The sequence below is a fragment of the Cygnus atratus genome, chromosome 5 (genome assembly GCF_013377495.2).
Source record: "Cygnus atratus isolate AKBS03 ecotype Queensland, Australia chromosome 5, CAtr_DNAZoo_HiC_assembly, whole genome shotgun sequence".
Lineage (NCBI taxonomy): Eukaryota > Metazoa > Chordata > Aves > Anseriformes > Anatidae > Cygnus > Cygnus atratus.
Genome location: NC_066366.1, coordinates 1,146,752 through 1,160,692, shown reverse-complemented (window position 1 = coordinate 1,160,692; position 13,941 = coordinate 1,146,752). Strand labels below are relative to the sequence as shown.

Genomic DNA, 13,941 nt, shown 5'->3' with positions numbered 1-13,941 from the left:
TGTTTTGGATTTAGGATGAGAAGAGTGTTGATAACACACTGATGTTTTAATTGTTGCAGAGCAGTGCTTACACCAAGCCAAGGACTTTTCAGCTTCTCGCTCTGTCCTGCCAGTGGGCAGGCTGGGGATGCAGCAGGAGCTGGGAGGGGACAGGCCCAGGACAGCCGACCCAAACTGGCCAAAGGGGTATTCCATACCATCTGACATCATGCTGAACAATATATAGGGGTGGCTAGCCGGGGTGGGGGGCCAGCTGCTTGGGGATAGGCTGGGCATCGGTCAACGGGTGGTGAGCAATTGCATTGTGCATCACTTGTTTTGTACACATTATTAGTAGTAGTACTATTATCATTATTATTTCCCTTTCCTTTCCTTTCCTTTCCTTTCCTTTCCTTTCCTTTCCTTTCCTTTCCTTTCCTTTCCTTTCCTTTCCTTTCCTGTCCTGTCCTGTCCTGTCCTGTCCTGTCCTGTCCTGTCCTAATAAACTGTCTCTATCTCAACCCACAGGCTTCATTTTCCTGATTCTCTTCCCCCATCCCAGAGAGGGAGGGGAAGAGTGAGCGAACGGCTGTGCGGTGCTTAGCTGCCGGCTGGGTTAAACCACAACACCAAGAGAAAAGTGCTATGACATGTGAAGGTATTTAGCTTTTGCAGCTTTGACCCAAACATACTTGATTCTGGCAGAATCCATCTGGGTCACCTAATCAGTTCTGTTACAACACAACAATCCCTTGCCTTCTCACACAGGTCTTTCTCTGATCTTTGTTAGATTACTCAATCAAACTGAAACAGCCTTGCATAACTAAAAACTCTCTGTAAGTTTAGATTCCAGACACATATTAACTTAAAACTAGTAAGAACATGGAACCTTCTCAGATTAATCCATGAAGGATCGTAATACCAGTAGCTAGACTGTCATTTCCACCATGCTATGACTTAAAGAGCAGGGATATTAAACATCAGGCTACCTTATAATAATGCACTAATTAATTTCCATCTGACCTAAGCCCACAGACTTTTAAGTGCATATTGACTTATAATAGTTTTACTCCTTTCCGAACCACTGCAAACAATTTCCTTTCTTAAACATCCAGATGTCTATATTAATGCCCAGCTGGTAATGTGCAACCACACAGGCGTAAGCAGTGAAAAAAACATCTGTGAGAAACCTCCAAGAGCCTCTTCTTCCTTCCTTGTAGGGTAGAGCGATGTCACGTACTGCTGGTGCAGTATCAATCATTTGCTTTCCTGTGGGAACTGTTAATCTCCAGAAAGAGCAAAAATGCAAAAATGATTCACTGGAAAACTGGTAATGCTGTCTGTATGTATAATTAGACATGCTGTAGCTGCAGGTTACCTGCTGAGGCATTCATGGGCAAAATGGGGGAAAAAAACAATTATTCTACTGGAGGCTTAACACAAAAACAGAACAAGACACTGAAAGCCAGTTTGTTATGTCACGACTGGCACCCATTTAGAGGCATGACAATTTAAAGCCAATTCCTTCTTTTATACTCAATAGAGGCTGCTTATTTTTCTGAAAAAAATGGCAGCCTTGATAATAGGGAATTTTAGTATGTCATCTTGATATTCAGGATATTAATACAGTGAGGTAATTTCCAAAACAAAATTTTGGAAAAATTGAGGTAATTTCCAAAACAAAATCTGGTTACACAGAGTGCTAGGCTAGTTCTTCAACCCTATTTGCATTGTTAAACACTTTATTTATTTATTTATTTTATTTATTTAATGTTGGTGAAAGTGTGGGTTATGAGAGCATTTGATCCTCCCTGTAAGAAGTAAGGTTTGGTCAATCTTTAGAAATTTTTCTTGGAGAGTTCCGTCTAGTAATGTTCTCTTTTTAATTCATAAAATGGAGTTAAATAGATATCACAATCTTAAAAAGCAGTATTTAAGTGTTATCTCAAAGTAGCAACTTGATTGTTACTCCTGTAGTTCTGAGTTCTCTTCCTTCGCACATCACCAGCCCAATACTGTTTAACAGTACCCGAGTTCTTGCACTAAGGACTTTTTCTATAAAGCAAATCATTCCCCAGTGGGGAGGGCTAAGGCCTACTTAATAAAAATCTATATTACAATATGGCTTTAAGACCACAGCAAGTTATGATGGCTGATAGTGCAAGAATGGGAAACATCTAGATTCATTTTTCTGAAGGGAATTTAGGGAAACATCCATATTGCTCTGTGGAGTGCCATGAAAGGCGACCCAGCAGCAAGGACAAAAACGGATGTTAGGCAAACATGACACATCCCAGTGCTCTCTCTCCATGCAAAGAGCTCCACAACACAGCAGCCGGGTGAAAAATTTCTTAACTTTTTTTGTTCGCTCCCAGTTATTTCTACCTTTTGGCACACTGACCTCTCAATTTTCCTCACACAACAGTTTGTGTGGCAACATGGTAAATCACAACTTGATTAACATAAAAAATCCTGCAGTTAAAAAGAAAAAAAAGTTAAAATGTACAGTTTATATCTGAACTGGAGGTGTTAGAGACACAGCATACAGAGCAGCCATTCAGACAGCTATACTGGTGCAGCGAAAGCATGGGCGGAGTGCAAGCCTGTGAACAAAGGAGGGCAAGAAGAAGGAGGAGAAAATATAAACCAGACAGCTGTTTGAGTGTAATGTGTTGTGAAACTACAGCCTAACTTGTACAGTGTTACAAAGTTTTCCTTAACAAAAACTGATGTCTTTTTACATGTAGTATATTAATGATTTCATGTTATCCATGGCTGATATTAAAAACACTGACAGGTAAAATTGCTGGAAACTTATATGTAAAGAGGAAAAAGCCCAAAATGTTTTCAGATACGTATGGAGATTTGGGAGCAAATGCAAACAGTTGCACTTGCTTGTGATTATCAAAAAGAACACTTTTATAAGGGCATATTAGCAGAAAGAAATCTCAGGTGAGAAACCCTAGGGATGCACAAATACTTTCGATCAGAAATGATGGGACATGTAAGCCATTAATTGGCTTTTAGGCACCATATGATAGAGAGTGGGTAAACTAGCCAGCAATCAACAATTATGATCCCAAATGCTGGGGCAGGGGGAGGTTTAAAAACAAGCAAACAAACAACAAAACAACAACAGATAAATCAAGCTAGAGACAAATCACTTGGAGGTTTAGGTTGGATATTAGGAAGAACTTCTTTACCGAAAGGGCTGTTAGGCATTGGAATGGGCTGCCCAGGGAAGTGGTTGAGTCACCATCCCTGGAGGTCTTTAAGAGACGTTTAGATTTAGAGCTTAGTGATATGGTTTAGTGGAGGACTTGTCAGTGTTAGGTCAGAGGTTGGACTAGATGATCTTGGAGGTCTCTTCCAACCTAGATGATTCTGTGAAAATAATAAAAATAAAAATAAAGGGAAAGGAAGTCGGCCCTGGCATTAAGGAAAAAAAAAATAAAAAGATCAGAGAAGGGCATGACAGACTTCAAATCTGCTTGCCCTGCCACAGAAGGACAATATAGACAATACCCCAAAGAACATTGGAACGTTTTCTGATCATGTTACTCATTCCTACTTCTCTGTTCATAAACCACCCTCTAGTTCTCCACCAACAAAAAAAGCATCAGGATCAGTTTTGTTTAAGCTCTACAAACAAACCTTTAGACTAACGGGAAAGGAAGATAATGTATTTTTTATGCTATTTAATTGTAAATACAACTAATTTCACTATGGCAATATACTTTATAAAAGTAGAGTCCTGTTACTCAATTTGAACTATAAATGCAATTTTCCCTCTAGGTCATCTGATGTAGAGACTTGATATATGTTTTAGTGGGAGCAAGACCCATTCCTTTTCCATTAAAGAGCTATTACCTTCTAACAAAAGTGTCTTTTACCCATTTAACAGATCTATTATATCTCTGTGAACATAAATTCATCTGCAAGCACAAAGTCTTTGTGACACACGTAATTACTCTAAGTCAAAGCCTGGGCTTACATTCTCTTGACTCTGATGATGACTTAGTTTGTGACCTGAGGCAAATCACTGAATATTTGTTCATGCATCTCTAAAAGTGGTACAAACAACTTTGTTGTAACACAGTATTTGGAAGCTTCATCAAACACATAGGCTGCTTTAAAAGACAAAATGATTGCTACAGGCTTGCTCTTGATAGAAAATCTTCTGCTGACATCAGTAGAAATTGGAAGAAGCCTCTAAGAAGCCTACTGAAAACTAGTCTTGAACCATCTAGCACAGGATCTAATTGATAGCATCTAATTGATTGCAATGGATTTGTAAGGGTTTCCGTAACTGCATGTATAGCTTGTCCAAACACAGCCTAGAAAGGAGAGCCTAAATAAAGGTGAAAAATCCCAGCCTTATACTCACACTTATACAAAATATGAGTTTGTATTTGGTCTCTTGGATAAGCAGTGTGATTCCAGTTTGCCCTTCAAATATAATCTGGTCCCTTCAAAGCACACAGGTCCATCTAATTGGGAATAATCAAAAGTAATCCAAAAGGAATCATTACTCATCCCAATGTGAATTTAAGAATATGATTCTGGGACAAGGTAAATGAATCTTTCAGCAATCCCAGACTAAGAGACTGAGCTGCTCAAAAGGGTGCTGCCAAGTCTTGCATCAACCAGCCAGTCTTTATTTTGTTATGGGTCACATGAGTAGCTTTGCAAGAAAATATTTGCTTGAGGTGAAAATACAGCATTGCTTCTAAGATTTTAAAATGTATTCCTACTTTGAACTCATCTGTCAGCTTCTAGCTCACGGAAACAGAATTCTATGAATATTTATTTGATAATATATGTTTACGGTTTTACAAATATTATTACAAAGCCATAGACAAGGTAAAAATCTTAGAAGTTAAAATAGCACCCCAAATTTGAGACAAATACTGATGAGTAAAGAAACTAATTCATCAGAGTGAGGAGAATAAAACTCCATTCAAAGACCTGTTTTCTGTGGTTTGATACAATTTACCAACAATGGGTGCTTCAGCTACAGTTTCCAATAGTTGAGATTTTCCTATACTCAGGTAACACAAAAAACTAGACATTTGTGCAGATGATGAGGTAACAAAAATACCTCCTGGGAGAGGATTCTGGGGTAAGATTCCATTGTCTCAGGATCTAATTCCTGGCTGTACATGGTGAGAACTCCATTAGTTTAGTTTAAAACAAACCATTTCAAGATTTCAGAAGACAAAATAAGTGGTTTCTCCTTTATAATGAGAAGAAATCCTAAGTAGGTATACTTTGCTTCTCAGAACCACTTCATCTAGGAAATTAAATCTCATCTCACACCACTGAAGATGCAGCTGCTAACAAAGCAAATGGAGAATAAGTCTTTGACTCTGTGCATAGGCACAGAGGTACCAAGTTTACCCTGATACCAGTTTATCTACTTCATCAAACGACGTTGTAGCTGATATGCGTGAGTTTGGCTAACAGTAGTTTTATATCCTCTGGAACAAAACAGTAATATAAGGATGCAGGACCTTGTTCTACTTAATGTGTTTAAGATAAACAAGTAGCTCAAATGATCCTTACTCTTCCTGCTCTTTCTGTAGTTGAATGTTTACCTGTTCTCATCCTGTAAATATTTGTTCTTACGTGCTTATTACATAAATTTTCTCAGTGAAAGAATTGACTTCCGGTACCTAAATACTGCAAAGGGAACAGGCTACGTTCCTACTTCTTGGACATCCTGGACACTAGGCCAATTTGAGCACACTTGGTGTCTGCTTCTCCATCCCTACATGATAATGCATAACACAGCAGAATACTAGATGAAGCTTGATTCTTCTTAAAAAAGGAGAACGGTGACAAAAGATGAAGCATAGTGAGCAATCTGTAGTCATGGACTGGAGAGCATCATTTTAAAATGGAAACATTATTTATTGCACTGACTCTGTAATTATAATGTAGCTTTTATAGAACAATTACTGTCTGTATTGATTCATTGTAGGCCCTGCAGTTGAAAGCAACATGGGTAATCTAGAGGTAAATATTTTTGTGCTGCAGAGACAAGATGTATTTCAGCACCAAAGACAGACCATCTGGCATGCAATCACCTTCTGACCATAGTTTTCTGCATAGCCCTATCTAAAAGAAATCAAACAGCACCACTAAGGATGAGTGCTAAGGATGCAACAGGATGGCACAGCTGCCCACATTGTGACAGCACATTCTTAGCAGCCACCTGTACTTTGTCAAGAAACTGTATGGTCACAGGTGTGCACCTGCAGCAGATGGCTGAGGAAAGGAGTTTGCTTATGAAGCTTAACAACTGTAGAAAAAATGCTATGATTTCCAGAAGTTCTAATATTGCACTGTACATTTATATTCACCCTGGTATCATCTGGGATATGCTGAGAATTGTGAAAAGAGTTAGTAATAAACTGTTGAAAAATCTGCTCAGTGATTTGTTTTGATACAGCTAGGAACACAGATCCAAATCAGGATAAAGTTAGATGAGGCAGCATACATTACAGTACCTTACATATTACAATCTGCTGCAGATGAAAGTATTTTATGTAGGTCAGGCACTGCTTCACTGGAGACAGGGAAAAAAAAAAAAAAAAGCCATAAGGAAATCAGAGCAGTGTTGGGCCTTATTCCAGTGATCCAGTCTACTCCAAAGTTTCAGTTATACAGAGATTTCTGTCTCTCTGGTCTTGTCTATCAAAGTACTCATCATGATCAACTTCTGCAAGGCTAAGTCTAACGGGCTGGATAGCATATATCTCACGATGCAGAACTAGATAAAACTCTATATGCTCACAGAGAGACTATAGCTTGTCAGTTGTGGAAAGAAAAGTAAAATCAAAGTGACACTAATTTTCAACTCATTGAAACACTCAGCTGCAAAATTGTGTTTCAGGAGCAGAATAAGGCTCTCTGTCCCTCACAGTGAAGAGAATGGTGTTATTAAATGAAGCAGTCTTGGTTTTCTCTGTCCTTATCCTTACAACTGTGCTCTAATGTAACTGAGAGGGTACCTGCCTTTCAGCCTTCCTGCAATAACATTTTATCTCTGACAGATAGGAGGAAAAGAATTGCAGAAACCCAGAAGTAAGAATGAGTATTTTTTTGGTTATATCTCACAGTCTCATCAGAGAATTATTTATTTTTTGATGAAATTCTTTTTTTTTTTTTTTTTTTGCTATTATATAACTATATTTTTAATCTGGCAACCGAAAAGCACAAAATACTATCTTCCACTAACATTTCAATAGCAGGGTTTAGAATTTAATTTTTATAACACACATCATTCCATTTTTCATTACCACCTATCAATCTAGGAATTTCTCTTGTATACAAAACCTGAAAGATTCTCAAAATGAGCAACACTGTATTTGTGGATGGTATTTAGTTGTGATGAGAGATGGAAAGAGGTACACAAAACACACAAAATACTACACACACTAAACAGATGGAAGAAGAAAATATGTGCACTTGTGCAACTTCAATACTTTATGAATACCTTAATTCCCCTGCAGAGGGAAGGCAGCATAAATGCCTGTATACTTCAGCTTGCTCCATAGCATTTTCCTAATTTAAATAAATTAATCTAGAAAGGCTTTTCCCATTACATCTATGAGAAACTATCCTCCTTACTGAGCCCGGGATCATAGGTACACAGGGAATTTTAGGTATCATCTCTGCAGAATAATACCAAATTCTGTATTTATATTCTTTTTCCATTTAAGTTCTTAAAAAAGATATGGGATATTTTTTAAGATATATTTTTATATATTTTATATATAATATAATATAATATATATAATATAATGTATATATTTATATTTTTAAGATATATATATTTTTAAAGATATATTTTTCCCCTTCTCAAATACAACAATCCTTACAACTACAGAGCAGTAGTATGCATGTTCTTTGCATGGTGTCACCCATACATATGTAACTCCATTTTTTCCCCTATAATAAAGACCAGGTCGTACTTTTTAACGCAAGCCACCAGTGCTGTTTGTTTACGTTCCTTACCCTGATTCCGAGCTCCACATTCTCCCCTCCATATACTTCCATGCCTTCATCTAGTAAGCCAATCTCTTGGAAATATTCTCTGTCTACTATGAAGCACCCAATCAACGCAGGACTTCTGGAAGAAAAAACAGGAGCAAGCAAAATTAACAGAGAGAATAAAAACAATTTTATTATTCCAAAATTGACTATCATTGCTGGGTCAAACAGTGTGTCAAGATGGATTCTTATGAAGGTAGTCCTCAAATAGAGTTATTCAGCTTTGTTTTCTAATGTTCTTGACTCTATGGTGAAGAAAGCACTGAAAGAAAAGAGACTCAAAATGATTGGACAAACACATTCACCACAACAGGCAGGATTTAAGGATTTAAAAAGACTAGACCCAACAGCTGCAACTTTGTTTTTGAGGCACCAGCTATTGTAGCCAAAATGTGGAGTAGTCTATCCCTACTAAGTTCTCAGGTGTCTGTGATAATTAAAAGGGATCATAGAATCATAGAATATCCCCAGTTGGAAGGGACCCATAAGGATCATTGAGCCCAACTCCTGGCACCACACAGGTCTACCCAAAATTTTAGACCATGTGACTAAGTGCACAGTCCAATCGCTTCTTAAATTCAGACAGGCTTGGTGCAGTGACTACGTCCCTGGGGAGCCTGTTCCAGTGTGCGACCACCCTCTCGGTGAAGAACCTCTTCCTGATGTCCAGCCTAAACTTCCCCCGCCTCAGCTTAACACTGTTCCCGTGGGTCTTATCACTGGTGATAACAGAGAATAGGTCACCTGCCTCTCCACTCCCCCTCGCGAGGAAGTTGTAGACTGCGATGAGGTCCCCACTTAGCCTCCTCTTCTCCAGGCTGAACAGGCCCAGTGACCTCAGCCGCTCCTCATATGTCTTCCCCTCTAGGCCCTTCACCATCTTCATTGCCCTCCTCTGGACGCTCTCCAGCAGTTTAATGTCCTTTTTGTACTGTGGTGCCCAGAACTGCACACAGTACTCGAGGTGAGGCCGCACCAGCGCAGAGTAGAGCGGGACAATCACTTCCCTCGACCGACTAGCAATGCCGTGCTTGATGCATTCCAGGATACGGTTGGCCCTCCTGGCTGCCAGGGCACACTGCTGGCTCATATTCAACTTGCTGTCAACCACAACCCCCAGACCCTTCTGTGCGGGGCTGCTCTCCAGCGTCTCATCACCCGGTCTGTATGTATAGCCAGGGTTGCCCCGTCCCAGGTGCAGGACCCAGCACTTGCTTTTATTAAACTTCATGTGGTTGGTGATCGCCCAGCTCTCCAATCTGTCCAGATCTTTCTGCAAGGCCTTTCCACCCTCATCCGAGTCCACAACTCCTCCAAGTTTGGTGTGGTCAGCAAATTTGCTCAAAACACCTTCTAGTCCTATATCCAAATCATTTATAAAAACATTGAAGAGGACTGGCCCTAAAATGGAGCCTTGAGGGACCCCACTAGTGGCCATCCACCAGCCAGATGTGGCCCCATTTACCACAACCCTTTGAGCCCTGCCCGTCAGCCAATTGCTCACCCATCAGATGATGTTCTTGTTAAGTCGTATGCTGGACATTTTGTCCAGTAGGATCCTATGGGAAACCGTGTCAAAAGCTTTGCTGAAGTCTAAAAAGATCACATCAGCTGGTTTCCCTTGGTCAACTAGATGGGTGATCTTATCATAAAAGGAAATCAAATTTGTTAGGCAGGACCTACCCCTCATGAACCCATGTTGACTGGGACCAATGGCTGCATTGTCCCCCAGGTGCACCTCAATAACTTCAAGAATCATCTTCTCCATAATTTTACCAAGCACTGACGTGAGACTGACAGGCCTGTAATTGCTAGGGTCTTCTTTCTTACCCTTCTTGAAAATTGGCACAACATTTGCCAGCTTCCAGTCTACTGGGACCTCTCCAGATTCCCAAGATCGTTGAAAAATAATTGAGAGAGGTCCCGCGATGATGTCAGCCAGCTCTTTAAGCACCCTGAGATGGATCCCATCCGGACCCATGGACTTGTATGGATCCAGGTGGAGCAGCAAATCCCGCACACGTTCAGAGTCGGTTGGGAGTTTGTCATTCCCACCATCATGGTTCTCCAGCTCAGGGCACCCTGGGTCCCGAAGCCCATCATCAGTGTTGAAGACAGAGGCGAAGAAGGCATTAAACGTCTCTGCTTTGCCTATGTCATTGTCTGTGAGGAGACCTTCCCCGTCAAGTAGCGGACCTATGTTTTCTTTGGTTCTCCTTTTTCTGTTCACATATCTAAAAAAAACCTTTTTTATTGTCTCCCACAGACATGGCCAGCTTCAACTCTAGTTGGGCTTTGGCCACACGAATTTTCTCCCTACAAACACGAACAGCATCCCTGTATTCCTTCCTCATCACCTGACCCTCCTCTCAGCAGCCGTACACTTTCTTTTTTCGCCTAAGCTCCAGTAGAAGATCCCTGGTCAGCCAGGCCGGCCTTCTGCCCCGCCTGCCTGACTTCCGATATTTTGGAATTGCCTGATCTTGTGCTTTTAGGAGGCAGTGCTTAAAGATTGACCAGCACTGATGGACACCAATGCCTTCAAAAGCAGTTTTCCCAGGGGACCTTGCTGACTAGTTCTCTGAGCAGCCTGAAGTCTGCTTTCCCTATATCCAGGGCTGAAGTTTTGGTGGCAGTTTTCCTTCTGTCACCATAATATATATATACCCAATGGGGCATAGTTTTCTAAGTTTAGCTAGAAGCTAGGGTCATCTGCATTTAAGAAAACATTCATCTTTAAAAGTTTATATTAAAGAGGAAGTGATTTCTTGAACAGGAACTTCCAGGTAAACTTTTGCAATACTGAATTAAGAAATGCCTGCCCTTCCCAGCATTCAGTAACACTAGTCCATTGTCCTAAGCCAAATTTAAACAAGTCACATACCTTTACCAAAACCACAAGCTCTATTTATGTCATGACCTGAATTAGCCAACTTTTACAAAGCAGGGCTAATATTAAGAAGGATAGAGTTCAACCACAGAGTACAATTCTACCTTTATGAGATGCAGTGGAGGAGAATGCATAGTAGTGTGGCCTTTTCTTTGTTTTCCTACCCATGCACATTGGTGAGAAATAAAAATGTCTTTTCTGATTATTATGCTGATATCAGGAACTCTGGGAACAACAGGATATTAATTAGCAGTACAGGGGAAAACATCCTGTACTATCCTGGACATGCAATACAGCTCAGAGGAAGCAGTCTAGGAGGTTTCTGGAGAGCGTGGAAGATAGTTTTCTGACGCAGCTGATTAGTGAGCCTACCAGGGGAGTTGCCCCGCTGGACCTTCTGTTCACAAACAGAGAAGGACTGGTGGGAGGAGTGGTGGTCGGGAGCTGTCTTGGGTAGAGTGACCACGAAATGGTAGAGTTCTCTATTTTTGGCGAAGTCAGGAGGGGGACCAGTAAAACTGCTGTCTTAGACTTCCAGAGGGCAGACTTTGAGCTGTTCAGGACAATGGTTGGCAGAGTCCCTTGGGAGGCATTTCTGAAGGGCAGAGGAGTACAGGAAGGTTGGGCACTCCTCAAGAAGGAAATCTTAATGGCTCAGGAGTGGACTGTCCCCACGTGCCCAAAGATGAGCTGGCGTGGAAGAAGACCTGCCTGGCTGCACAGGGAGTTGTGGCTAGAGCTTAGAGAAAAAAGAGGGTTTATGATGTTTGGAAAAGAGGGCAGGCCACTCAGAAGGATTATAAGGATTTTGTAAGGATGTGTACAGAGAAAATTAGAAAGGCCAAAGCTCATCTGGAGCTCAATCTGGCTACTGCCGTTAAATACAACAGAAAATGTTTTTATAAATACATTAACACAAAAAGGAGGACTAAGGAGAATCTCCATCCTTTACTGGATGCGGGGGGAAACTTAGTGACGAGAGATGAGGAAAAGGCTGAGGTACTCAATGCCTTCTTTGCCTCAGTCTTTAGCGGCAAGACCAGTTGTTCTCTAGATACTAAGTACCCTGAGCTGGTGGAAGGGGACAGGGAGCAGATTGTGGCCCTCACAATCCATGAGGAAATGGTTGGCGACCTGCTACAGCACTTAGATGTACGCGAGTTGATGGGGCCGGATGGGATCCACCCAAGGGTGCTGAGAGAATTGGTGGAAGAACTGGCCAAGCCCCTTTCCATCATTTATCAGCAGTCCTGACTATCAGGGGAGGTCCCAGTCGACTGGCGGCTAGAAAACGTGGTGCCCATCTACAAGAAGGGCCGGAAGGTAGACCCGGGAAACTATAGGCCTGTTAGTTTGACCTCAGTGCCAGGGAAGCTCATGGAGTAGATTATCTTGAGTGTCATCACGCGGCACTTGCAGGGCAACCAGGCGATCAGGCTCAGTCAGCATGGGTTTATGAAAGGCAGGTCCTGCTTAGCGAACCTGATCTCCTTCTATGACAAAGTGACTTGCTTGGTGGATGAGGGAAAGGCTATGGATGTGGTCTACCTTGACTTCAGTAAGGCTTTTGACACCATTTCCCGCAGCATTCTCCTGAAGAAACTGACTGCTCTTGGCTTGGACTGGCGTACGCTTTGTTGGGTTAGAAACTGGCTGGGTAGCCGGGCCCAAAGAGTCGTGGTGAATGCAGTTAAATCCAGTTGGAAGCCGGTCACTAGTGGAGTCCCCCAGGGCTCAGTACTAGGGCCAGTTCTCTTTAATATCTTTATCGATGATCTGGATGAGGGGACTGAGTGTACCCTCAGTAAGTTTTCAGACGACACCAAGTTAGGTGTGTGTGTCGATCTGCTCGAGGGTACGAAGGCTCTGCAGGAGGATCTGGTTAGGCTGGACCAATGGGCTGAGGGCAACTGTATGAGATTCAACAAGGCCAAGTGCCGGGTCCTGCACCTGGGGCACAACAACCCCAAGCAGAGCTACAGGCTGGGAGATGAGTGGTTAGAAAGCTGCCTGGCAGAGAAGGACCTGGGAGTATTGGTTGATAGTCGGCTGAATATGAGCCAGCAGTGTGCTCAGGTGGCCAAGAAGGCCAACAGCATCCTGGCTTGTATAGGAAACAGTGTGGCCAGCAGGGCTAGGGACGTGATTGTCCCCCTGTACTCGGCTCTGGGGAGGCTGCACCTCGAGTACTGTGTTCAGTTTTGGGCCCCTCTCTACAAGAAGGACATGGAGGTGCTCGAGCGAGTTCAGAGAAGGGCATCGAAGCTGGTGAGGGGTCTGGAGAACAAGTCTTACGAGGAGCGGCTGAGGGAGCTGGGGTTGTTCAGCCTGGAGAAGAGGAGGCTCAGGGGCGACCTTATCGCACTCCACAGGTACCTTAAAGGAGGCTGTAGCGAGGTGGGGGTTGGTCTATTCTCCCATGTGCCTGGTGACAGGACGAAGGGGAATGGGCTAAAGTTGTGCCAGGGGAGGTTTAGGTTGGATATTAGGAAGAACTTCTTTACTGAAAGGGTTGTTAGGCATTGGAATGTGCTGCCCAGGGAAGTGGTTGAGTCACCATCCCTGGAGGTCTTCAAAAGACATTTAGATGTAGAGCTTAGTGATACGGTTTAGTGGAGGACTTGTTAGTGTTAGGTCAGAGATTGGACTAGGTGATCTTGGAGGTCTCTTCCAACCTAGATGATTCTGTGATTCTGTGATTACTGGAAACATTCAAGCTGCAGTAAGTGTAGGCATCTGCTTTCAAACAGATTATAGGATGTCTTAATCACAAGCTGTAAAATTCTACAGAATTCTATACATTTGTGCCTTTAACTTGAAGTGCTATACTACCTACTTCACAACAGTGAACAATTGTTTCTGATATATTTATGAATGAAGAAAACAAATTAACTGTTGCTTCTGACATTCTTTTAGAAGTATTTTTCAGAGCACCTGCTTCCCTTTTTTATAATTCTAGAGGCATATTTGGAGGCATGACAGACACCATCAATACATGTTTTTTTGTTGTTGTT

At 41.9% G+C, this 13,941-nt stretch overlaps 1 protein-coding gene across 15 annotated transcripts in view; it reads right to left on the bottom strand.

The window, feature by feature from the left end:
• GALNT18 (polypeptide N-acetylgalactosaminyltransferase 18) overlaps window positions 1-13,941 on the bottom strand; it is a 312,077-nt gene that overhangs the window by 63,704 nt on the left and 234,432 nt on the right. For all 15 annotated transcript variants that reach the window (XR_004779229.2, XM_050711302.1, XM_035550277.1 and 12 more), the window contains one exon: window positions 8,002-8,116. Coding sequence is in view for 14 of the 15 variants with exons in the window: in XM_050711302.1 (XP_050567259.1) it covers window positions 8,002-8,116 (115 nt within the window). In the remaining variant the exon portion in view is untranslated. The remainder of the gene's footprint in view (window positions 1-8,001; window positions 8,117-13,941) is intronic.